This window comes from Petaurus breviceps, unplaced genomic scaffold, assembly GCF_028583685.1.
Source record: "Petaurus breviceps papuanus isolate PSGF00001 unplaced genomic scaffold, PetGlider_PUasm1.0 379, whole genome shotgun sequence".
NCBI classification, from domain to species: Eukaryota; Metazoa; Chordata; class Mammalia; order Diprotodontia; family Petauridae; genus Petaurus; species Petaurus breviceps.
In genome coordinates, this window is record NW_027186303.1 from 3,408,169 (window position 1) to 3,433,956 (window position 25,788).

The following is a 25,788-nucleotide window of genomic DNA, read 5'->3' on the forward strand; positions in this document are numbered from 1 at the left end:
ACCCCCAGGTTAAGCTTCCCTAGGACAGGGGACACCGAGGGTCTTTTCCAACTTTAATCTTGCATCGCTGGAGGGCTGTCTCTAGGAAAGGAGGAGCAAACCCATGGGTGGAGCTCCAGGAGGCAGAAGTGGAACCCAGAGCGCTACAGGCTGGAGCGGTCTGGGTAAATGAAGGACGATCCCGGGCGCGACTGATCGCAGAAGGTAAAGGAGCCAGGTCCTGGAGCCAGCAGACAGGCCATACGGCAGCGGGGAGCGAAGGGGAGGGGGGCGGAAGGAACAGGAAGGGAGGGGAGGAAGGCGGGGCAGAGAGGGGGCGGGCCCAAGGTTTCCGCGCGTGGCTCCGCCCTCTTTCCCAGCAGCCTAGTTCCCAGGTGGCCCAGCCGGGCCTTTTCTACTCCAGGCATCCTCCGTGAAGCTTTCGAGCCGAGAGGACTCGTCTTGCTCCCGCGATCCCAGCACTCTTCCGAGGAGGGCGTCGCACTGTAGGGTCGCGAGGATGGTGAGTGTTCGGGCCCGGCAGGGCGGGCCGCATGCGTATGCTGCGGCTCGGGGGACGGCGGGCGGCGGCCGCGGGGCCTGAGCCTAGGCTCTGCACGCTCAGAGCTGGCGCAGACCTGGGGAAGTGGAAACATTGCGTCCTATCCGGCGGCGCCCTCGAGTGGCCGCGTTTGGAAGCCGGGAGGAAGGGAGGGCGGGGCGGCTGGAAGCTCAAGGTTTGGGAACTGGAAACATTGTATCCACCGCCGGGCTGGCAGCTTTTTGTGGAAGCCGCGGGGGAAGGGGGAACGCAGAGGCTGAGGAAATGGAAATTTCGCGTTAGATCCCCGACCCCCCGCGCGCAGCTCCACTTGGAGTCCGGAGGAGCCGCTTCTTAGAGTCGGGGTGCGGTGGAGGCTCGGGGAGCAAGGGCGCAGCCTCCCTCGGCGGCCTCACGTGGGAGCGAGGCGGGAAGAGCATTAGAGCAGAGCGCCCCGAGCGGGGGGGGGGGGGGGGGGCGGGGCCTTCCTTGGTCCCTGTTTAGCGCGTAGGGCCCGCGCCCGTGGAGAAGCGTGGCCGGATGCTGCCCGCCCCCGGGAGGGGGCGAGGGTTGTGGCCCGGGGGGAGGGGGGGGGGGGGGGGGGGGGGGGTGTGAATCGAGCGCGGGGCCGCGTATTTGGGTACTTAGGCTAGAATCCGGCTCCACGCCTCTCTGATTCCCTCTGCCTTAGCTTTCTGGTTGGTGAAATGGAGGCGGTAATAATTCATGCCGCTCAGTTTACCAGCGACAAGCTGCTGGAGAAAAGCGATTGGTGAACCCCAGCATCTGGGTAAGGTGTTAAAGTTTCCGGAGTAGAGACCCCAACACCCCCTCCCGCCTCTGTGCTGCTTGGCACGTGGGAGGACCAGGGACGCCAGGGATACATAAATATATAATAGAAAGATACATAGTATAAAGATAAAATGTAACTGAGGCCCATCCAGCATCCCGTCCCCAAGCCCTGGGCAGTCAGCTCTGGAAGACAGAAGCTTGTCTTCTCGTGGCATCTTTGTGGGCACCTAGGGCTGCCGACTAGACGGAGAATAAGCTCGAGTGTCCGCTGGGCCACAGAGGCTCCCTGGCTTTCCCAGGGTCCCACAGCCAGGACCTGTCGGGTGGGCACTCTCCTTATCTGGACCTGGTAGTTGAATTGAATTGTATCTTCGCCCATTATGTGTGCAGTGAACAGCGCCTTGGGTTTGGGGGCTGAGGATAGGAAGCTAGGGAGGAGACTGAGATTTTGGCTGGTGTTTGGCTGGTACCTTTTTGTCCTTCGGGCAATAGGGATCCACTGAAGGTGTTTCAGTAGGAAGGAACTTGGTGAGACTGCGCTTTAGGAAGATTGTACTGCTTAGATGGGTAATTGGCCCACCTGAGGGAGGGGGAGAGTTTTGGCTTCCAGGGGAAAGAATGAAATTGAATGTGAAGGGATGGGGAAGGACTGAGACCGAGGAGTGCTTTTTATGACTTCTCTGGGCCTGTTTCCTCACCTGTAAAATTGGGGTGACTAGATGACACAGTGGATAGAGAGCACTGGCCCTGGAGTCAGGAGGACCTGAGTTCAAATGTGGCCTCAGACACTTTACACTAGCTGTGTGACCTTGGGCAAGTCACTTAACCCCAATTGCCCTGCCTTCCCCCCTCCAAAAAGACCAAAAAAAAAAGGTGTTGGACTAGATTATTGCAGAGGACATTTCTGACTCCCAAACCTAAGAAGAATTGGGTCACAATCCTGGCTTCCTTCATTCCCCCCCCCCCCCGCCTTGGTTTCCTCATATTCTTAAGGATAGGAATTTAAGGTTTTGTCTTCACTTTCTGTTGATTGGGGGCCATTATCAAGGCAGAGTTTCTTGTCTAAGGTTGGAGGGCCTCCTTGGGCCACAGGGGCCCCTGTGAGCACTCTGTAAGCAGGAGTTAGTCACCCTTAGGAGAAAGTGAAAAGGCACCCTGATCCCAAAACTTGGCCCCCGCGGCAGTTAGTATTCTAGGTGAGGCATTCAATGCTGTCACCCTTTGGTGATAATTTTTTTGGGCTGCTTCAGTTGGATGGGGAGCTGGTACTGAACTCCCTGTCTGCTTCCTGATGCCAAGTCCAGCGTTTTCCCCACCAGGACAATTTTTTGTCCCTTTGGTGCTTGGGCATCAGGGCATGCTTCATTCTGTTGTGCTGTTCTCCAGATTGCTCCATTGGGGCCTGTCTTCTCACCTTACTGGGTGAGAGAAGCCTTGGAGAAAGTCTCAGCCCTCTGCCTCTCCAGGGAGCATTTGGGAAAACTGATTCCAGTTTCTGAGTAAGCACCTCTCCCACTGATTAGTGGCTGGGCCTTGTCCTGGGCTGGGGACTGGAATGGAAGAGAGGATTGGTCCCTGCCCACAGTGGGCTGACTCTACCCACTGGAAACACAGAAAGTTGACACAGAATAGATGTGTTTAGCACCTGGTCACTCAGGCTGGGCTTCTTGGAGGAGGTGGCATGAAGGAAGCTGAAGGACTGTTCTCCAGGGCCCAGAGCTAGCATGGCAGGAGGAGAAGGGTTTGCTAACCTGAAAACCCTCTAGAAATGCCAGCTTCTGTGATTATATCATCAGGAGCCCTGGTGGGTGGGGGAGGGAAACACTGGGCACAAGGTGTGCCCAGAAGGTCCTGCCTTGCTTCCCCCGGCCCTTGAACTGTAACTGTTGCTGATGGAAGCCTTGATTCCCAACTGCCCTTCCCTTTTCCAGACTGAGGCTGAAGTGAATCCTAAAGCTTACCCTTTGGCAGATGCCCAGCTCACCAAAAAGCTTCTGGACCTGGTACAGCAATCCTGTAACTACAAGCAGCTCCGGAAGGGCGCCAATGAAGGTGAGGTGCTGGCAGGCCTATGCCATTGGCCTTCCTGCTTGGGGAGAGGCGGGGCAGAGGGTGGGAGGGAAAGGCACACATGGAAGAAATGAGCATTTGGGCCAAGCTCTGGGGGTGTCACCCCTGCTCTCAAAAAGCTTCCATTCTGAGGAGGGGTATGACACTCAGAACTCTGCCCATGGTGGGGAGAGTGGGGACTCATCCCATGCTGTCATTTCTGATTCCACTGACAAGGCTTGGAGGGCTGGATAGGGCATTTCTCACCCAGACCGTTTTAGTCCTTAAGAGAGGGAAGAAGGCTGTAGCCCAGGGTTCAAAGCCCAGCTTGGCATTTTCCTTGGAGCTGGAAGGGACATTTGCTCATCTAATCCCTCCCGTTTTATAGCCAATGAAACTGAGACCCAGAGAGGTTAAGTCAGCCTTCTGGTAATGGGTAGCAGAGAATGGGTCTCAGGCTGCTGCGGCCCCCGCCCCCAATCCAGCTCTGGCTCCTGTGGCCCAGTCTCTGGACTGCTGGGCCTTCCTTTTTCTGTAAAACAGATCACTGGGGCCTTCACCTTTTTTGAATCTGTGGTGATCTGATGAAGCTAATGGGCCAGTCCTTCTCAGAATCGTGTTTTTAAACAACAGAAGAAAATGGTAGATTTCATTGAGACTAGTGAAAACAAAGGTGTCTTTTCTTCATTCAGAGTTGGGGAACCTGGGATTTCCTGGTAGGCCAGATGCTCCATTGGCCCCTTTACAAGAGGGTTTTCCTCTGGGGCCCTGCCCACCCAGGTGGGAAGGCTCCTTTGATCCAGCCAGGTTGCCTAGAGAGCCTCTTGCTTCTTGAAGCTCCCTTTTTCTTCCCCAGCCACCAAGACCCTTAACAGAGGCATCTCTGAGTTCATCGTGATGGCTGCGGATGCCGAGCCCCTGGAGATCATTCTCCATCTCCCACTGCTGTGTGAGGACAAGAACGTACCCTACGTGTTTGTGCGCTCCAAGCAGGCGCTGGGGCGGGCTTGTGGCGTCTCCCGGCCTGTCATTGCCTGCTCCGTCACCATCAAGGAAGGCTCCCAGCTGAAGCCCCAGATCCAGTCCGTCCAACAGTCAATTGAGAGACTCTTAGTCTGAGCCCAATCCAGTGGGCTCAGCCTTCTGTAGGGCTTGTTGGGGATCTGACCCGGGAGGGCTGTGGTGAGAGCATGGTGGGCAGAGACTGTTCTCAGGTGACTTTCAATGTTAAAACATTTTTATGGCTGTTAGAACTGGTTGGCTTTTTTTTCTCTCTCCTTTTTCCTAACCTCAAAGCTTCATTTTGTCTTCATTTCTCTGGGCCCAAGCCTCATGAGCTTGACCTTTGGGGGATGGGGGAAGGAACAACTACCTGAGCTGCCAGCCAAAGTTGAGAGCTACTATGCATACTCCTTTTGTAAGCCCAGCACATTCCACTACCAAGAATATACCAACACCAGCCCATTTTCCAAGGTGCTTATCATCATATAAGGTTCACCTTTGCAGGCTGGACCAGTTTGAATAATTTGCCCTCCCACAGCTGTGAGAAATACCCTTCTGGTATTTCGAGTCTCCTAATTCTTGTCAGCTCCTTCCATTCTCTCAATCTTACTTCCTGATAACTGTCTATATATCCTTGAATCTAAATCATGTTAGATTAAATAGAATATTTTGAACAATACTGTATTTTATTTTTTAAATGCACCTTAAGACAACCAGCAATTGAAGTGCAAATGTAACCATTTTTTTCTGAAATTCTGAACAAGGGCTCGTAATTAGAAGGTACAGCCTTCTTGGAGAAGCCACTTCTGGCCCCAGGTGATCTGTCCAGCAGCCTCAGTATCTTCATAGATGGGCCAGGAGTGTTAACTGCAGGTGTAGAGTGCCCAGGGTACAAAAGACAAAGGGGTGTGAGGGGAATCTCCCCTGGGGACTAGAAAGGTCAAAGACTGGCTCTGTGCTTCCAGGGAAGAACCTTCCAGCTGAGGGTGGGACGCCACTGTCCACTCCCTTGGCTTTCTGAAGGCCAAGGTGGACTGAAAGGCAGTTTGGTCCAGATTCCTGAATCTGCAGGGAGGGGAGGCAGAGTGTGGAGGCAAAGGAGTTGATTTTTGAGCTGGGGAAGCAGATGATGAAAAAAGAGGAGAAAACAGCCCTGATACTCTGGTCCTGGGGCCCATCAGGCCTCCTGGAAATGCTGCGTCAGCAGGTCCAAAAGCTCCTGCTTCTTGGTGCTGCTGGCCTTGAGCCGGTGCACACGGCAGGCCTCTTTGAGGATGGGTACCGTGAGCTTGCCCAGGGTGCCCTTTTGAACATGGGCCTTTAGCTCCTCCTCAGACAGCTCAAGCTTGGGCTGCTTCTCTCCAGGACCACTGCCGTCTGTGGAAAAACAAAAAATGAAAGGATGCTACCTTGGCATTGGCCCGGCTGGGAGCCTTTTCCATTAAAACTATTTCCATTAAGACTCTATGCCAAGGAGAAAGTGCCAGCAGACCTGAGGGGATGATGAAGATTCTGGGGAGGCAATGTGGGGGAAAATAAAAGGCCTCCAGGGAATATTTCATGAAACTTCTGATGTGGGAGTCTTCCACTAAGTTAGGATGGCAGCTGGGGATGTCTAGACTCAAGGGTTTAGAGCAGCAAGGAGCCAACTGACAGCATCTATTAAGACACCTACTGTGTGCCCTCAGTGACCTTCCCCCTCCATTTAAGAAGCAAACCAATCAGTGAATCCTCATGAGGAAAATCACTTCCCAAAGACAGCGCAAGGAAAAGAAGGGAGAGGAGTCTCCAATATAAGAAACAAACTTGACAGGGTTAAAAGGCAGAATGTAAAAGGTAAATTAAGAACAATCTGGTGTCAAGGAAACTTAACTGAATGTGAATGAAGCCTCATAAATGTGAGGTAATCTAGGGAGACTCCTAGTGGACAAGGCCAGGCCTGTGAGTCCAACTTATCCCATAGTCATCCAGGGCCACAGAACCCAAGTGGTCCTGGCTGAGGCCAGCATCTCTCAGCTGTGCTAATTAAACATGAAATATAAGACTGAAGAGCTACATGTTAATTCAAACGCAATTATTTCAAGCTTAGACACCAACCTAAGAACCCCTGGTCTTTCAGAAAAATTAGAATAGTGAAACATTTTAAGACATTAAAGACAAAGCTTTTAAAAAGTAGCACCTACTACACACCAAGCACTGTACTAGGTTCTGGGGATTGAGACAAAAGCTAAACAGACTGTGCCTTGAGGTTAGATTCTACTGGATCATACAAGAGAAATTCCAAATCCCATGAGGTTCTTCTCTGCAGCAAGGCAGGGGCCCCCTCACACTGATCTCTGGGGATCCTCAAGGGCAGTTTTACTGAAAGGTGAGAATGAGGGGCAGGGGTGGCAGTGGCAGCAGTCTGGCTAGAAGGGGAGGGAGGACCTGTGTGCCCAGCATGTGACCCAAGTGTTCACACCATCCAGGAGCCCTGAGGATGTCTGCAGGTGGTGGTGCCAGCCTGAGGTCCAGTCCTACCCCCCTTTGGGCCAGACTGCCTGTGTGAGCCCTCAGTGGCGCAGAAACCTCTGCAGAGTAGCTGCAATCTGTATAGGTAAAGGGACTTCCTCACTGAGCCTTCCCCCAATGAGAGAAATCGGATCATGCCAAAGCAAAGTGTGGGGCTAAGAATAGACAGACATGGGGGAAAAACAGTCCAAGGAATACTGTCCAGGGGAGGGACACAACAGGCAAATAGTCAGCCCCACACATAACCGGGCAGTGGGCATGAGAGGAGGGGCAAGGTCAGTTTACAAGGTGAGCTTCCAAGGAGGCCCAGAGCAGGCCATTAGTGGGATTCAAGGCAGCTGACCTGGCTGGGACAAAGGGGGCATGAAGGAGAGCAAGAGGAAGGAGGGGAGGCTGAAGGCAGAGTGTGGAGGCTCACTGAAGCTAAAGACAAAGGAGTCAATGAAAGTTTTTGAGCTGGGGAAGCAGATGATCAGAGTAGTGCTTTCAAAGATGATTTTGACAGCTCTGTGGGGGAAGGACTGCAGGAAGAAAAGAAAGTCCAGTTGGGACGAAGCTACGTTAGAAGGGGACACTTGACAAGACTAACAAAAATACTGGAGAGAAATCTGAAGGAAGGGGAAATGATGAGCTCTGTTCTGGACACATGGATGGTATGTGAGGTGATTACAACCTAAGTCTCTAAGGAGATACCCCCACCCCAAGGCAGCCATGTGAGCAGCAGCAGAGCTCAGGAGAGACATGAAGCCTTTGGGGAAGCAGAGAGGCAGGTGGGCCAAGGACACATCTCAGTCCCTTGAAGAGGAGGAAAGGGAGGAGAGGGAGGGGCAGGAGAAGGGGGAAAGGGGGAGGAGGCAGTGGCTGAGACCACCTACTACCTCTTCTCTCTGCAACATGAGGGTAAAAACAAAGCCTGGCAACTTGAGCCAAACAAGACCCTGACTACCCAATAAGCCATCCCTCCTGGTCTCAATGTGCAGTGCCACTTCTGGCCCTTCTGGTTTCCTGTCAGGTTCTCAGCTGAGGGGCCTCCACCTCTATTAACCTCTGGGCTGATAAGACCAGGCCCTCCTGGTGTGGAGCCACCCCCACACCTCACCTGGTCTCCTCTTCACAGCCTTCCTCTCAGGGTCGTAGTCAGGAGGGTAGACCAGCTCCTTGAACTCCTCTGCCAGGCTGCCCAGCCTGAGATCTATTGCTTCAACCTTGGGCACTACAAGAATGGAAGGAGGTGGTGGGAAGACAAACCCATAGCCTGGGAGCCCCAAGGATCCACGATGGAGGGCAGAGAAGTGCCTCAGAGGCCTGGCCATCAATGCCCTCACTGAACAGAGGAGGAAGATAGGGCCTGCCCAAAGTGACGAGGACTGTGGTGGGGGCAGGATGAGAGTGCAGGTCCCGATTCCAGACCCTGCCCTGCCACTCTACACTGGTCTAAGCCCTTCATTTCAAAGACTGGGAAACTAAAAAGCCAGAAAAGGTATTGTGATTTGCCCAAGGTAAGTGGTAGAGCCAAGACTAGAATCCAGACCTTTGGCCTGTTACAGTGTAACGTGCCAAGCCCACGTTTGGATGCTTCTGCTGCCCCTTGGCAGGCTTGGACAAAGCAAGGGAGTCCCTTCTGCAAAGTAAGGGGGAGCTGGGCCATCCCTCAGGTCACTGCCAAGCCCAATTCCTCCCCTGCTGGGGAGCACCGCCCTCTGCCCAGGGGGTGGGGTGGGGCCATGAGCCCCAGGGCTTGGTGGGACCAGTCCTCACACTTTGGGGTCTGTCCCAGGGAGCACAGACAATGCCCATCCCACCCAAGGGAGACATTTCTCCCATCAAGGGGCTTTACAAACTGGAGCCCCTAGCTACAAATTAGAGTAGCCCCAAGGTCTCCATGACTCAATTGTGAATCTGTGCCCTGGGTAGACAGCAACAGCTAGTGTTCTGGTCACCCCCATAGAAAAGCATTATGGCCGTGACCACAGATGGCTCCAACTGGTCCTGAGAAGGCCGACTCCTCCACTCAGCGCTAGACCTGCAGGCCTGCTCTGCCCAACTGGACGGTTGAGCACCAAGCACAGGATGTCCTCTGTCACTTGGTATGACCCTCACCACCATCACAGGTTACGCACACACTGGCATCTCTCATGGGGAAGAGGAAGCCAAGGCCAGGGAAGTCAGGTCTGGGCCTCTCTCTTGAGGCAGTGTTCTCCCTTCGGCTGGCTGGACCCTCTGCCAAGGGCAGCACAGCAGTGAGCAAGGCTGAGGCTGCATCCCTGCAGTGGGCCCAGGACCATTCTCTTGGGACCTGCTCCCTCCTCTGTGAAATGGGGAAGCTGAACCAGTGTGTCAAAAGCCTCATCTAACTCCAAAGTGAATGGTCCAATTCAATGGTTCTCTCTACCCGATGCTGCCATTTTAGGTAGTCACTCAACCAGCACTTATTAAGTGACTACTGCATACACTGTGTGCTATGTGGTGAGGGGCCAGGAGAGCAGAACCAAAGTCCCTGCCCTCAAGAAGCTCATACTCTTAGAAGGAGGCCAATAAGCAAACGTACAGGGTAGATGGAACTATATCAGAGCCCAAGGGGCAAAAGGCAGCCAAGTAGCAGAGAACCTCGAACCCGAGCTGGGCAGGACTTCAGACATCATCTTGTTTTATACATGAGGGAGCCCAGGGAGGAACAAGGACTGCCCTGGGTGCTGAAGGGCCTGATGGGGGACACAACATCTCCATCTCTGCTGTCCCATGCTCCAGCCTCCCTCGCTGCCATGTGTTTGTGTAGCCATAGACCCTCTTTTACCAGAATGAGCATCCTGGAGGGGAGGCCTGGAGATAGGCCAGGGTCAAGGTCGGGAACCCCCAGGGCCGGAATGGAGCCAGGATGAGGAACACCTTGGACCCCAGCCCCTCCCTTCCCCTCGCGAGGTCCCTCTGATCATGGAGAAATCCCAGAGCAAGCACCCATCACTCCCCACCTGAGGCCTCCACACACGGGAGAAACCAGTGCCTTACGTGTCAGGTCTGGCGCATGCTCACACTCCTCCTTCTCCAGGGCCAAGGCCTCCAGATTTCTGAAATACTGCTGCAGCACAGGGTTCTCAAAGCTGTCGCTCCTAGAAGCCAAAGCCCAGCAGGGCAGTCCCCCAATGCACAAAGGCATCCAGCTCCACCCAGCCTAACCGCCCCTTCATCACCATCCCCATCCGGGTAGGCAGAAACACCACTTCTGTGCCTGTGGTGGCTGCTCAGTCACCGTCACCCACAGAAGGGGCAGAAGCACGAGGGTCAGGGTCGAGGGTTGGTGGGAGGCCTATGTGTGAAAGGGTGGAGGCAGCTCCAGCTTCACACCCCGCTCCCATGGGCTTCGAAGTTAAAGGGGCCAAGATGGAAAGTCAGCTCCTGGGCCCGAGGTGGCCCTTGAGCCTGGATGTCTGTCCATGTTTACTTTGTTTCACAGCAGCAGTGGCAGCTGCTTCTCAGAGGCCTGACACACAGCACAAGCTTGTGCCACCACCACTTCCTGTCTCTGCTCATCAGAGGGAGCACCAAAGTCTCCTGAGACAACCCCTGGGGCTTCAAGGTAAGAGAACCAGGGGGTTTCCCTCATTGTTAGGTGGCTTTTCCAGTGACAAGAAAACGGCCCAGTCTAAATGAAGTGGCCCCAGGGAAGACGTCCCTCCAAGGGATCCCCAGGGTCCCAAGCTCACCCACCAGGCAGCACGTTGGCAAGGGGCAGGTGTTCCAACTCCTGCCCAGGGAGGTCTGTCACTGCAAGGCTGGCTACCGGGGGAAGGAACCAACTTAGCTCAAGTGAGGGCCCTCACTCAGCCCACACTCACCGGTACTTGAAGCGGAGTTTCCGGACAATGGCCTTCATCTTGTCCACCTGCTCTGGGTTGGCGGTGACTTTCTCGGTAAAGGGCACCTTCCGTTTGTCATCAGCATAGGGCAGGAAGACGAGCTGGAAGCCTGCAGGAGTAAGAAGCAGGGTCCCAGAGCATGCCAGCCAGACTAGCCACAGGGTGTGTGGGGGCTGGAGGTGGTGCATCTGCTCACCTGGAGGGGTCACCTGGACGTTCTGGGCATCTAGCTCCTCTTCCTGGGGCACCAGTGCCACAAAGCATGGGGGGCTGCTTTGGCGGGGGGTGTACCTGCACAGCGCCAACACCTCCTTCTCCAGGCACTTGGTGAGTAAAGCAGTGAACAGTGTTGTACTTCCTGGGGAGAAAGAGCCCCAAAGGTCAAGACTATGAATGGTTTGCACAGCTGTGCTCCTAGGCTGCTGGGCCAGGAGTCAGGAGAACCCGAGTTCAAATTTGACCTCAGGCCCTTAATAGCTGAGTGGACCCAAGCAAGTATGTCCCTGCTGCCTGCCTCAGTTTTCTCACCTGCAAAATGGGCATAACGACCCCAGGGTTGTCACAAGGACCAAATGAGATGATACCTCTGACAGGCTTATTATATATATATATATTAAAGCAATTGGGGTTAAGTAACTTGCTCAAGGTTACACGACCAGTTATTTCTGGGTGTGGTGCTGAGTATCTGAGCCCAGATTTGATCCAGGTCATCCCGACACTGGAGCCGGTGCTCTTACTCGCTGAGCCACCTGGCTGCCCCTAAGCAATTGGGGTTAAGTAACTTGCTCAAGGTTAAGTAACTTGCTCAAGGTTACACGGCCAGGTGTTTCTGGGTGGGTGCTAAGTGTCTGAGCCCCGGGATTCGATCTCTAGGTCTTCTCAACACTGGAGCCGGTGCTCTTACTTGCTGTGCTACCTGGCCGCCCAGATATATTTTTTAAAAGCTGTATTCCAGGACAGAGGGCAAAGTCAGGAAACCCCCAAAATGACTTTGAAGAGTAGTTTGGGAAACCTCATGTGAAGTGGTGCTGAATGAAGGAGACTAAGAACAACTCACAGTCACAACAACAGTGCAAAGACACACAATTTGGAAAGGCTCAAGGACCCCTGGGCAGAGCCAGGCACAGGGTTCTGGTCTGTCGGGACGTCTGGTGTCACTATACAGCGTCAGGAGAAGGGCGGTGAGCTTTCCCCCAGCAGGGAAAAAAGTGACTCTTATTTACCTCAGTTTCCCCTCCTTGTGTCCATGCCAGCAGGAGCCTCCACTGCTAAAGAAACTCACTGGTATCAGGTTTAATGACTCATTAGAAAGAAGGACCAGCCTTCGTCCCACCCCACCCCATCCTCACGGAGGAAAAAAAGGAAAACAGAATAGGTTAACAAGCACAGGGAATTAAATAAAACAAGTTCCTGCACTGGTCATGTCCAAATAAGACCTACCTCCACTGCTTCCAAAGCCACAGCCTCTCCATCTGGAAGCACACTTTATCACGAATCCCTTGGAATTGTGGCTGGCCACTGCAGAGCCCAGGGCCCTGCCCAGTGAGTTCATGACCTTGCTTTTTTACTATTCTGATCACTATTTCAATAGAACTGGTTTCCAAAAAAAAAAAACAACAACAACAAAAAAAATAAAATAAAATAAAGATCCGAGGTAGCTAGATGGCACAGTGTATAGAGCACGGGCCCTGGAGTCAGGAGAACCTGAGTTCAAATCCAGCCTCAGACACTTGACACATTTACTAGCCATGTGACTTTGGGCAAGTCACTTAACCCCAATTGCCCTCCAAAAAAAATAAAAATAATAATAATAAAAAAATAGAACTGTTTCCTCTGTAAGCCCATTTATTTTATTTTATTCATTTAAAAATGGAATCCCATGACCCCGAAATGGCCAGAGCCTCCCGGGGCTGACTTTGTGGGCAGTACAACCCCTCACTCACCATTAACCAGGGATTCCTCTGGGTACACAAACAGAGAAGGCCTCAGGAAATGGTGCTGCTTCAGCATAAAGAGAGGCTTGAAGCCAATCAGAACCAAGCCTGGCTCATCAAATTTCTTCAGCTCTTCCGTCTCCTCTTTCTCCATCACAATCTGATGGCCTCCATACATCTGAAAGAAGGGAGGCCTCAGAGAGGAAGGCCCAGAAGCAGGCTGCGGCTTGGTGGGCCACTTTCTCCATCGTTAAACCCCAAACCACACTCATTTAGCCAGCTAGCTCTGGCTGAGAACCAGAACCAGAATGCGAATGATGGCACAAGTCCTGCAACAGCTTCACAGGCACAGGGGGAAACAACCCAGGACCAAATAATGTCAAGAACTCTGCCCAAAAGGGCTATAAAACCGTGCATACCCTGTGAGCCAGCAGCAGTGCTTCTAGGTCTCTATCCCAAAGAGATCATAAAAAAAGGAAAAGTACAAAAATATTTATAGCAGCTCTTTTTGTGGTGGCCAAGAATTGAAAATTGTGGGTATGGCCATCAATTGGCGAATGGCTGACTAGGTTACAGTCATTCTGTAATGGAATACTATTGTTCCATAAGAAATGATGAGCAGACGACTTCAGAAATCCTGGAAATAAATTGATGCCAAGTGAAGTGAGCAGAACCAGGAGAACATTGGACATAGCAACACTGTGCCAAGCTCAAACTATGACTGACTTAGCTCTTCTCAGCAATGCAATGGTCTAAGACCATCCCAAAAGGTACATAATGGAGAATGCCATCCACATCCAAATAAAAGAGCTATGGAGTCTGAATGCAGATCCAAGCAGACTATTTCACTTTGTTTTTTCTTTTTCATGGCTTTTCCCTTTTGTCCTGATTCTTCTTTCACAATGTGACTACTGTGGACATATATTTAATATGATTGTACATGCATAACCTATATCAGATCACCTGCCATCTTGGGAAGGGAGACAAAAATCTGGAACTCAAAAATCTTAGAAAAGTGAGTGCTGAAAACTATCTTTACATGTAACTGGAAAAAACAAAATCCTATCAAGCAGAAAAAAACCCCAAATAATGCCACGAGTGAGCAGACTCCTTGCTACCTCTGGCTCTGAAAAAGAACGGCCCCTGTAGAATTAAGACAAACAGCAGGGAGATGGCCACTGGGAAGCTTGTCTCTTCCAAGACTGAAGTCACACCTCTTCTGCTGATGCTGACCCCTCTGACACCAATCCAAACAATGCTTGGTTTGGGTCTCTGTGCTCCAGTCCTTCCACATTCATTCCTGTCTCAGCCTGCATTAGTCCCAATCCTGGACACTCTCCCACACTTCTTACACATTCCATTTAACATTCTTGCATCTTTGTACTGCAAGATCCCCAAGCAGATTGATGGACTAGAAGCAACTATTCCACACTCAGCCCCTGTGCCATCATCATCAGTCTCTGCTTGAGGCCATGTTAAGCCACAAGAGGAAAAGAGGGAGTTGAGCAGAATGGGATTCCCCCAACAGACCCGTAGTGAGCCCTGCTCCCCAAACACTCAATAGGGCCTCATCCTCCCAAGTGAGCTCTGTGAGGGTTTCAGTCATCACAGCAGAGTAAGGCCACGGACTTGGGAGAGTCACATCAGTGATCAGGGAGGCAACCTCCACTGGAGACTCTTGAAATCTCTGATTCAACAAACACGTATTAGGTGCTTGGGGGTGTGAGGCACTGTCCAGACAGTGGGGTTACAAAGGCAAACAATGACCCTGCTTGACACCTTAGTAAGATCGAGGTGGTTGGACCAGAGGACACTGACGATCCTCGTCATCAAATTGGAAAAGCTCCAGCACACCCCATGAAGAGATGCCAGCTCTCTCTGATTAGTAGCTCTCCAGCACACCCACACCTGAGACTAAATGACCCCAGGGACTAGACCTCATTTTTATAGCTCAGCTGGAATGGGCCAGATTCGGGGTGGAGGAGGAGAAGCACATTCTGGGGCATGGATAATATGAGGATTTGTTTCCCCTGACTGTGTATGTTTGTTTCAAGGATTTTTTCTCTTTTAAACTGGGGGGTTGGGGGACAAACAGAAAATAAATGCCCATAAACTTAAAAGACAATCCATCAAGTCTGACTGCCTGTCCTTCAGGCTTTCCCCACCCTCACCCCTGCCCACCATGACAAATCCCCCACAAGCATCGAGGAGTTACCTGAGCCCTCTTGGTGTCACTGGGCAGGAGCAGGCTGCCTGTTTCTACATTAAATGTTCGGGTCTTGGTTTTCACCTGTTCGTTTGTTTCCCGGTAAAGCCTGACTGGAGAAGGCCTGACTGCCTTCTGGACCATATTGAAAATGCCAACAGTCAGGGCCACATCCTTGCCCAGTTTTAGCTTTAGTCTGAGGAGAAAGCACAGCCAGAAAGGACTTAATAATAAAGAAAGTAATAATAACAAGCTCTTAGGTATCATTTTAAGATTTGCAAACTAATTTACAAATATTATCTCACCTGATCCTCACAACAACCCTCACAACAATGTACGTATATGTGGTTCACAACATTATGATCTCCATTTTACAAATGAGGAAACTGAGGCAGGCAGAGGTTCAGTAACTTGCCTGGGGCCACCCAGCTAGGAAGTGTGAGGCAGGATTCAAATTATGACCTTCCGGGTCCAGGCCCAGCGTTCTGCGTACTGTGGCACCCATCTGTGGTTAAATGGCGTGGGCCCTCCTTCACAACTCTGCCTGGGTCCCATTCCACTCACCAGCTCTGCATCAGGTTTGGAGAGTGCCCTCCTGGGAGCATTTTGAGGGAAGTCACTTTAAACATGGCACTTCCTGGAACAGTGAGGCTCTTGTCAGATTTGTTCATGCATCAAGGACCAAGTCCCAGGAGAAAATGCTCCAAGGAAATATGATGCAGTATGGAGAGGACAAAACTATAGGCCCAGGCCCTGAGTTCAAATCCTGAGACGTAGGAGCTTTGGGCAGTTCACACAACCTCAATTTTCTCATCTCTAAAATAGGTTTGACACTGAAGTGCCCCCCTCACTGGGCTGTGAAGAAAAGAGCTTCGGAACCAGTCCGGTGCTACAGTGCTAGAGAGAGGAGATCTGGATTCTAACATTCTCTGGCAGCCTGGAGGGCTGTGTGCCCTCAGGACAGAATACATCACACCTGGAGAGTCTTCATTTTCAGAGGGAGGGCACTGGACAAAAGGGCCTGGGGTCCTTCTGACTCAAAGTTCTAGGTTATCAGGTATGGATTCTCCAGTGAAAACATCACAGACCAGAGTTAGAGGAGAGAGACTGAGAAGTGCCCCAAGCCCCTGCACCCACATCCAAAGAGGCAGCATTTGAAGGCCTGAGGGCAAGCCTTCTCTACCTTTTTCATTTTGTGGTCCTTCAAACCTCACCTCTACCTTTTATCAAAGAAAAAGAGAGGGACAGACCACCACTTTTTTTTTTTTTTGCTTCAAGGCCAAAGTTTGGAGAGGGAGGACAGTTCAGGAGAAACATGAACTCGGCCACAAAGAAATTCAGAACAAACCCTACCCCCCAACTTAGGGAAAATTACCAGGAAGCTCCTTCACTCTTTCCCAATATCCTTCCAAAGATGATGCCTAGAAACCCTGGCCCACAGTTAAGGGCACATACTAGCAGGGAGGTGGGAGGAGAGACCTCTAATGGCAGCAAAGACTTCCGGGAAACCTGGTCAATTGAATGACCACTTCAGGTTGCCTTAAAGGTTCCCCTAAACAGGGAAGGTGATCAGAAAGGTCTGTGCTGGGTCTAACACAACAGGAGACTGGGCTCTGCCTCCTTGGCAACAGCAAACCATGAGACTCAAAAAGAATGTCTTTGTCAGAGACATCAGGGCTACAGTCTAACCACAAGATGGCCCACCATAAATGGCCAGCAAAGACAGATCACCTTTGGGGCCATTTCTGGGCTCACCTGGCCAGAGAGCGTTTCCGGGTTTCCTTGGCCCGAACCTTCCTCAGGAGGTCCTCCAGCTTGCCAGACTCCTCAAAGTGAACCCCAAGGTCCTCGTCCTGAGCTGGGGTGATGATGTCCCTGTAGAATAAGGAAACATCAAACCCCCCAGGCTTCTTCAGGTTCATAAGATCGAGGAAGATACCTGGCACCAGAGTAGAAGGAGGTGGTAAAAGCAAATTAGTACCTGCCATCCATAACCCCATTTTTCTGCTACTAAACCTCAAGTCTGTCTTCTAAAGGGCTACATTAAGCAGTTAAGTAGGAGAGGTCTCAAAAGAAGCAGTCTTAGCAGGATCTGCCCTGTGGGCAGAGCAGGACTGACAGGCTGAATATAAGGCCCTGGAGGCCAAGGTGGACTTCCTTTTTTTGTGTTGGTACCTCAAGAATCAAGCTCAATGTCTATCATACAGCTGAGAAATTCCTCCTGCAACAGTATCTCATTCAAACCCACCAACCCTGAAAGGCAGGATTTTTACCTGCCATCTCGCCTGATCCCCTGCACACCAGTGCCTGCCCAACATTAGTCATTTCTACCCATCACTCAGATCCCATGCCCTGGGCAGTGCCTCTCTCTGGAGGGCTGGGCCTCAGCGGCTTCACCCACCTGTGTCACGGAGGTCACTGGCTTTGGTCTTGGCCCGACTGGCCTTGGCACTATCTTTGCCATGGGGATTGTCATCATTGGTGAACAGCATGATCCGCTTGTGACTCATCTTGAGCCGGACTGCACTGAAGAGGTTGGCGCAGACCCAGAGGGCCTCGCTCAGGGAATAGTCAGAGCCATGGCCAATCAGCTCCCGAAAATGTTCCTCTCCTTTTTCTCCTTTAAACTGGTCAAACTCACGTATTCGCTTTGCACCTAGGTGTGGGAGCCAAAAGGAAAAGATCAACAAATAGTGGGCAGGCAACTCCGAGTTAACAGGGCATATACACCATTCATGGCATTTATTAGCACTAACCAATTTGCTGGGCATTTCGCTAGGCAAAGACAAACATGGTCTCTGGCACCGCCAACCCTCCTACTCTCAAGGGGCAGGCTCTTTTTTCCAAGCCCAGGCCCTCTTAAATCCTAAGCCAAGTGTTCAAGAATCAACCTAGAAAAAGGGAGATAGAATCCTATTGAAGGCAGGATACCAATTTATTCCTATTCTTCATCCCTCTTGGTTGAGAGATGGATAACTTGGGAGTAGGATTTACAGTTAGAAGGGACCTTAGCTCATCTAAGCATCCATTACAGAATAGGGAGGCGAGGCCCAGAGAGCATCAACATAGCCAAGGTCAAACAGAGACAGCAGCAGCAGTCAGCCCTCAGAGCTCCTGTGGCCCACACTCTTCTATAGAGCAGAAACGGCCTCAAACGTCTCAATGTTTCATACCTGGGGTATCCAGCTCATGGAGAACATACACATTTCTGAAATTCACAGAATTCTTATCTTTGTCAGTGCCATAGAAGACCACGGCCAAAAGGTCTCGGTCACTACTGATGATTTTGCTGCTGTACACGCTCTGGATGCACTGGGGGAAAGCACAGAGAAGGGACACCAATGACCTCACTCATTAGGCCTTACTACAGGCAAAGCCTGGGGCTGAGCCCTGGGGACACCAAGAGAAAAGTATGGAGCTTGCAGGACGGCAGCAAAACCTAGAGACACCAATTCATTGAAGAAACCTCCAAACAGAATCTCCCTTGCTGGGTGTTCCTGGGGACACTGCAGGCTATGTATTTCACAGACTCCCAGAGGGATGCTGGTCTAGCCCTTCTATAGCAGTCTGAGATGTGGTCACTCAGAGTTTACTGGATGCCCTCCAGGGAAAGTGGAGCCCAACACCTCCTGAGAAGCTCATTCTACTCAGGCAATTCTGTTAATGAAGTTCAGACCAGAGCAGATCAGGCAAAATATCCACCTTGAGTAGCTATTTATGAGATGGAAGGTGGAGAAAGGGTGGTGATGATCCTCAACCAAACATCCGCGTGGCATGGGTCAAAAAGCCAAGCTAAGCTCAAAGTCTCTTCCTGGAAGGGTAGAGTACTGTAACTAAAAGTAAAGGCAGGGGCCTGGCTCCCAGGAGATTCTAGTTCCAATGGTCATTACAGAGCCATCAATCTCCTGGCTTTCTAGCTGTGGCCCTGGTCCCAGATTTCCATCTGATGCTATGAGCTCCAGGAGCCTGCATTATCCTTCACTCATGTAATAAGACGATAGATCTGGAAGGAGGTGTAGGGAGGGGGAAAAGAGGGAAAATGGGCTCCAGATTTCACTTTGAGAACTCTAAAGTACAATGCAAATGTAAGTTATTTCGATGGTCATCTGCTAAGCTGTGCCTGGACTGGCTGCGCTGTCTGCTCCTCTTCCCAGAATTAGAGTAGCAGGCCCCTGAACACCCAAGCTGTGAGCCCGAAGCCAGAGGAGGAGAACACTTTGGGCTCCAGCCCCTAGGGGTGACCCGTTCTCTATTCCATCTTTCATGGGATTTGCTTTGTGCTGAACCCCTCCTCCCATGACTCACCTAACGTCACAGTCACAAGCTCCTCCAGGTACCCAGAAGGCCAGGAGCGGTCCTCACAGAGCCTTTTATTACTATCAGAATGGTCATTTGTCTTTTGTTTGTTTTTTTATCATTTTCTCATGGTTAACAGAAAGTAGCAGTATAAAGGGGATGATCAAGTGGCTAGCCACTCATACCTCTTAAGAGAAAACAAACACACACACCCACACACCCACCCTCTTTCCTTCTTCCCCTCCCCACCAAGTTTTCCTTAGAGCACTATACAACATTCCTAAAATCAACCTTCTCTTCTAGAATAAGCTGACCTCTTGTCCACCTCTGGGTCGGCTCTCGGTGGGAGTAACCCTACACAAAAGTAAAACTCCAGGGAACAGAGACAATAGGGCTCTTTCAGGTTGAAGGTGCCACTCCCAAAATGGCCTACAAGGGTTACAAGAAAAACACAACTTGCTCAAATCTGTGATTCTCAGTCTCTCTATGAAGATACTCTATGGGTATCTATGGGGAGCGGGTCAGAGCCGGAGCCACGGAAGCCACCGGGCCTCAGCCGTGAGGCTACTGCCTCCTACTGCCAGCAGGAAGGAAAGGACCAGATTATATTTGTGACCGAAGACCATGAAAAGCCAAGCAACGCTGAGCTGGTAGCAGATGACCCAAATGATCCCTATGAAGAACACAGTTTGATCCTGCCCAATGGAGACATTAACTGGAACTGCTCATGACTTGGGGGAATGGCCAGTGGTCCCTGTGGAGAACAGTTCAAGTTGGCCTTCTCCTGTTTCCATTACGGCACAGAGGAAGTCAAAGGCTCAGACTGTGTGGATCAGTTCCAGGCCACGCAAAAATGTATGCAGAAGTACCCAGACCTCTATTCCTAGGAGGAAGAGGAAGAAGAGAAAGTGAGCGAGGGGGTGGAGGGGCCCGCTGAGGCAGCTCTGACTACAGAGGAGGAAAAAGGACTGAGGTGCCGTCTCCTGCCTTTGCGCCTTTCAGAGGCGTGGACCTCATGCAAAATGGCTCTCTGGGGGTCTTCACAGAAAGTCTCTTACCTTTTCATGTTTTGTGCACTGTACATGAAATAACTTATTTTGATGGGCAGGGGTCTCAACCCTGTGATGCAAACCCCAAGTCCCACCAGTTTATGTGAAATAATGTATTAAGACTTTTCAGCAATCCCCCAAACCACTGCTCTTCAGGTTCAGGCCAGGGGGTAGGTGTGCTAGATTCATTCATTCTGTTGAGGTCCCTTTTTTATGTATTTTGTAGTCCACTTAGGACTTATAAATATATATATATACACATATCAAAGAGGAAAAAAAACGATAAACAAATCTTCCTCTAAAGATCTGAAACTACTTCATAAATGCTATGGTATACACAGTAGGGTGTGAAGCACGCACCATCTAGGCTGTAGAAAACGAAATCAGCTCTGGGATAGACTAGACTGAGTACCCACTAACGGCTACCCAAAGCACCTAACTTTCAGATCAGTGACTACTGGACGGAAAGGCAAGGAAGAACCAGGGAGGGCACACATCAGCAAGGGGCACGAATCAGCTTTCAGATAATCAATAGCAAAGTCTGAGCTCGGTACTGAAGAAGGACACCCTGTCTGATGGGAACTGAGGGGAAAACAGGAAAAGCGATCGGCAGAAATTAGGTTTAGACCAACACCTTATACCACATACCTCCATAAACTCAAAGCAGACCCACAACCTGAGTATAAAAAGTCACACCAGAATAAAAAATGCGGGGGAAAAGAATAAGATCCAGAGCCTTTAACAACTACAGCTAGGTGGAGAATTCTTAACCAAGTACAAGAGAAGAGATCAAAGTGTTAAAAAAGATAATTCTGACTATGTAAAATTTAAAAAGCTTTTGAATGAATAAAATCAAGGAAGGGAGAATTAGAAGAAAAACTAGAGCAAAGAAAATATTTTTATCAAATGTCAGTGATAATGTTCTGATATCCACAACACAGACACATTCAAGGCATCAAGAATGTTCAAAGGATGTGTAGTTTCCAAAAGATCTGCAAACTATAAAGAGCATATGAAAAATACTCCAAATACTTAATAGGAAAAGAAATGCAAATTAAAATAATTCCAAGGCTTCACCCTGCACTCAATAAATAGCAAAGATAACCACAGATGGGAATGGAGGACATCGAAGCAGCTGTGGCCAGATCAGCAGGAGCCCTGACGTGCTCCCTGGAGCTGGGATGTGGGCTAACTGTTCTGGGACAGTCTGAATTACAAAAGGACCTAAATCGTTCATTCCCACTGACCACCATATGTCCCAAGGAAGTCAAGGACAGAAGAAAACAAAGGTCCAATATATACCAAAACATTTTACAACATCATTGTTTGTGGTAACAAAGCACTAGAAACAATGGCTGTCCACAGACTGGAGAAGGGAAGAAAAAACTAAGTACCACAAAACAAATGAGAAATTACTGCTCAGTAAGACATGACAAATATTCCAGAGGATTGAGAGAATTGTGGGAACATCTCTAAGAACTGATGCAATCATCAGTACCAACAGAAATGTTATGTGATGACTATAACAATTCCAAAAAGGAAGGTAACTTCTGAGTTGTGAAAAAAATCAGTGATGGCCCCAGAGAGCAAATAATGAAATACACACCTCCCCCTTCACAGCAGAACTGGGGCTACTAGGGCAAAATACAGTATGTCTTCCTTGTCAGAGAACAGTCACTACATTGGCTTTTTTGCTGACCTGATTGTCTCTGTGTCATAATGGGAGGTTCAATGAGGAGGGGAAGACAACTAAAGAAAAAAAAAGACATCAATAAAATATAGGGGTAGCACCAGCCTTGAAGGAAGCCCAAGAATAAGACAGGGAGGGGTAAGGAGGGCATATCTCAAGGGTCAGGGTGAATTTTTTCAAACACACAGATAGCAAGTTTCATTAACAGCTGGTAGTTTCGAGTCTGGCTAGAATGAAATGTACATGAAGGAGAGTCGTATGAAGTATGAGCCAGGCTATGGAAGACCTCGAAAGCCAAAGAGTTTTATATGTTGCTTTAGAAGCCAAGGGGAGCTCTGGGGGGTTTCTAATCAGGAAAATGACAAGGTCAAGGCTGTGCCTTTGGATAATTGTTTTGGCTTCACTGTGGAGGATGCACTGAGGAAGAGAGAAGCTAGAAGCTGGGAGATAAAGCTAAGAAGTGACAATGGCTAGAATGAGGATGTAGGCAGCCATGTGAGAGAGAACGGGATGGACCTGGTGACTGATAGAACATGGGGTGTGGACTCTGAGGTCACCAATGTGGATAACCCTGAAATGATGACAGGCAAAGAGGGAAATGTGGATGGGTGGGCAACAGGTGGGGAGGGGAAAAGGTGGTGGAGGGCCTGCTGCTCTAGCTGACATTCCCCCCTTGGAGAAAGTCCCAGACAAGAAGCCCAGAGGGATTCATCCTTAGCCTGCTTTCCACAGCTATACAGCAGAGAGCTAGGATGTCTCATTGGCCCTAGAACCTGGAGACTGGCTCAGCAGTCCCGACCAAGCTGTCCACATTGTACTTTCTGGGTTCTGAAGCGTTTCACCTGATCTACAGCAGCCTCTGTGTAGCGGTGTGATGAGCCCATGGACACTGGGAAATTCACAAAGCAATCTTTAGCCAGGACTTCAGGCACGATCACCGTGCATTAAGACCTGAGGAGGACTTTTGCTGTCCCCTTCCTTTACTCTCTCTTTTCTCCCTTCAACCAGTTATAATCCTCAAAGATTCCAAAGCTTCTTCTGAGGCTAGCTACCAAGTAGTAACACCTTGCTTCCCCCCACCACTGTCTGAGAACACCTGAAAAACCAGAAAAATTGGTGAAATACCCCCACACACATCAGAGATGAGAACTTTCCCACAGAAAAACATCTGGGAAGCCTCATTTAGGGCTATAACCTCCATGAGCTGATCTGACAGGTAAAAAAATTCAAACAATGAAGTCTGTATTCCCTTCTGACAAAAAAACAGCAAACCAAAAATGGCAAATTGGTCAAATCTAACATTTCCTAAATGAAAAACGACTGAATTCCCCAATAAAAAGGGTCATCAGAACATACCAGAAAGAGAATTGAACTTATTATCTATACTATGTGTAGATATTTTATCATACTTGAAAGAAACAAAAAGAGCCCATGCACCAAATAATAAAACAAATACATTTATCAATGCAATGCCCAACTACAGCTCCAGGCTCCTGACCTGGCTGGGGGAAAAGAAGGGGGGATGATGCCAAGACATAGAATTTTGGAGACTTGGCAAATGAGTGGATATGTTTTGCTCAACTATGTTTATTTGTTACAAACTGTCTTTTTTTTCCTCAGGGAAGAAAGAACAAATCAAGTAATAAAGGTCACCCCTGAAAGGAAGGTTACTGAAACTTTTTTTAAAAATAGAACAAAAGTTCAGAAGGAAACAGGAGGACTGCTTTGAAAGCAACAGATTTGTGTTTTCATATATAATGCTCCTTTTCTGTACCACTTTATAGATGGAATTTTTTGGGTGTTCATTAAATTCAGAATTCTAAAAACTTAAAAGCCATCTGGTGCTCCAGATGCCCAATTTAGCCAATTCAAACACAACAGTCTGAAGTTGAAGCTTTGTCTATATGTAAAAGGTAACCTTACTTGGATGGTTAGGTCAAAAGAAGTTCCTTGATCTTCATCCTGAGGCTCAAACATAGCCTTGGAGGCATCAACTAAGAAAATCAAACTGTCCCGTCCAGAATACTTAGAGTTTCCTATAAAGAGAAAATATTTTAAAACAATTTGAATTTATATTGCAACTATCAAGTCTGAGATAACTAAAAAATAACTTTTTAACTAAAAAAGACCTTCCCAGCTTAAGTACCAGTAATAACATGTCTCCTGGGATTACAGCTGGTCCCTGATAGAAGACTTTGAGAGTAACTTCCAATATCCTTCTAGTCTTCCCTCCCTACCAAGTCTCATCACTTGCAGATGCTAAGCGCTCCAGAGGCAGCCGAGCACAGCACAGCCCTCCTGAGGCTCCAGCACATCACCTGGGCACACAGCAGGTGTCTGATAAATACTTGCTGATTGAGGCTTGGGTGGTTCTAATGCCTCTAAGTTCTTCCTCCCTGAACAAAATGAAATATGCCTCCCTGTACATCCCTTGACCTAGTCTTTCTAGTTCAGAAGATTTTTTTTTTTTAAGATCACACAATTCTGGGACTAGAAAGGCCCTGAGAAATCATCTAAGCTAAGCCTTTTCTTTAGGGCTCAGGAAGTGAAATTACACATGGGGTGGGGCTGGGGCCTAGAGGGGGCCTTTCCTCCTTCCAGAAGTACTTAGCACCAGCAGAACACACAGTATTTACACTGTACTAAGGGTATGACTTTGCCCTGCAGGACCTACTTTACACATTAATCATGTTTCTTCCTTGGAGGCACCAGTGTGGCAGTCAGACAGAAAAGCTGAATTACAACAAATGCAACCATGAGAAGACACCATAAAAAACATGCTCATTTGTGGATTTGTAGAGTAAAAAGGAACCTTATTTTGTGGAATCCAAGGTCCAGCCTGAGGCTTTTTTTTTTTTAAGGATGTACAATTTGCTGGTCAGTAGAAAGGAATCTTAATAAGGAGATGTAACCAGTCCAGCCTGAGCCCAAGGCAGAATTACAAATAACAAAACTGTCTTACTGGAGTTTTAATCCCCTTCTACTCTGGTCACTGCACCCTTTTGGGGGAGGAGGGAGGCCTTTTTTTATTATCACAATTCAAATCACCATTTATTACAAACCTTGTCGGAAAGGCATTGTGCAAATCGTGAAAAAAAAAAAAAAAACAGATAAAAGTGGTACAAAGTAAGATATTGACATCGAAGAAGCAGGCAAAATACAAGGTGAGACTTTTCCTCCTTGGTGGCCCCTTACTCCGAGTCACCCAAGCCAGGAGGAATTCTCACCATCCTTTCCCACGGTCGGGACAATGAAGCAGGGGATCCGGGGCTGGCAGAGGAAGCGGGATAGAAGGCGGCCAGGATGGCCTAGGAGGGGAGCTGTAGGAACCGCTGCCCTGGAGTGGGAGGTCAAAGCTTCCCAAGTTTAGAAGTGCAAAGACAACCACAGAAATCCAGACGTGAAGCGAAGCAAAACCAAGTAGGCTGGGCCAGAAAAACACACACACACGCCGACCACAAAGGCATAAAGAGAGAAAAGGACGAGGTGATCCAAGCCGAATGATGCCACATTATGAAAAGCAAGCTTAGGCCCGAGAAGAGAGGGGAGAAGAGCCCTGGGCGCCCGGGCTGTGCAGTCAGCGATGTCTCGGGGAGCTTTCTCTTCCTTATTTTAAAAGACTCGCCGGTACCGAGTGCCAGCTCTGAGGGAGGGAGACGGGGCCCGGACCTCACCTTCCGCCTCAGCCCCCTCCTCCTGCTCCTCTTCTTCTTCCTCGCCCTCGCCTCGGTAATACGACTCCCACGCGGACATGATGCTAGAGAGCCTTTAAAAGAGAACGGGGAGCTCACGCGAAGGACCGGCCTCCCACGCTGGGACGCCCACGTACACGAGCCGGGATCATTCCCCCCCCCCCCCCCCCCCCCCCCCCCCCCCCCCCCCCCC

General features: G+C 49.8%; 2 protein-coding genes across 3 annotated transcripts; one reads left to right on the forward strand and one right to left on the reverse strand.

Moving 5' to 3' along the window:
- Window positions 1-326: 326 nt before the first annotated feature.
- Window positions 327-5,040, forward strand: SNU13 (small nuclear ribonucleoprotein 13). Its single transcript, XM_069099423.1, has 3 exons — window positions 327-502; window positions 3,244-3,364; window positions 4,218-5,040. Exons 1-3 carry the CDS (start codon window positions 500-502, stop codon window positions 4,478-4,480), a joined length of 387 nt encoding a protein of 128 aa, XP_068955524.1. The 5' UTR covers window positions 327-499; the 3' UTR covers window positions 4,481-5,040.
- On the reverse strand, window positions 5,031-25,747 carry XRCC6 (X-ray repair cross complementing 6). Of its 2 annotated transcripts, XM_069099421.1 has the most exons (12): window positions 25,578-25,747; window positions 23,827-23,939; window positions 18,042-18,180; window positions 17,270-17,524; window positions 16,624-16,807; window positions 14,878-15,064; window positions 12,672-12,840; window positions 10,925-11,086; window positions 10,708-10,837; window positions 9,881-9,981; window positions 7,974-8,087; window positions 5,031-5,740 (listed from the first exon to the last, which is right to left on the reverse strand). In XM_069099421.1, the coding sequence occupies exons 1-12, from the start codon at window positions 25,654-25,656 to the stop codon at window positions 5,541-5,543; spliced, it is 1,833 nt and encodes a 610-aa protein (XP_068955522.1). In that variant the 5' UTR covers window positions 25,657-25,747; the 3' UTR covers window positions 5,031-5,540. The 2 variants fall into 2 exon arrangements, with proteins under 2 accessions (XP_068955522.1, XP_068955523.1); XM_069099422.1 differs by lacking the exon at window positions 7,974-8,087.
- Window positions 25,748-25,788: the final 41 nt, after the last annotated feature.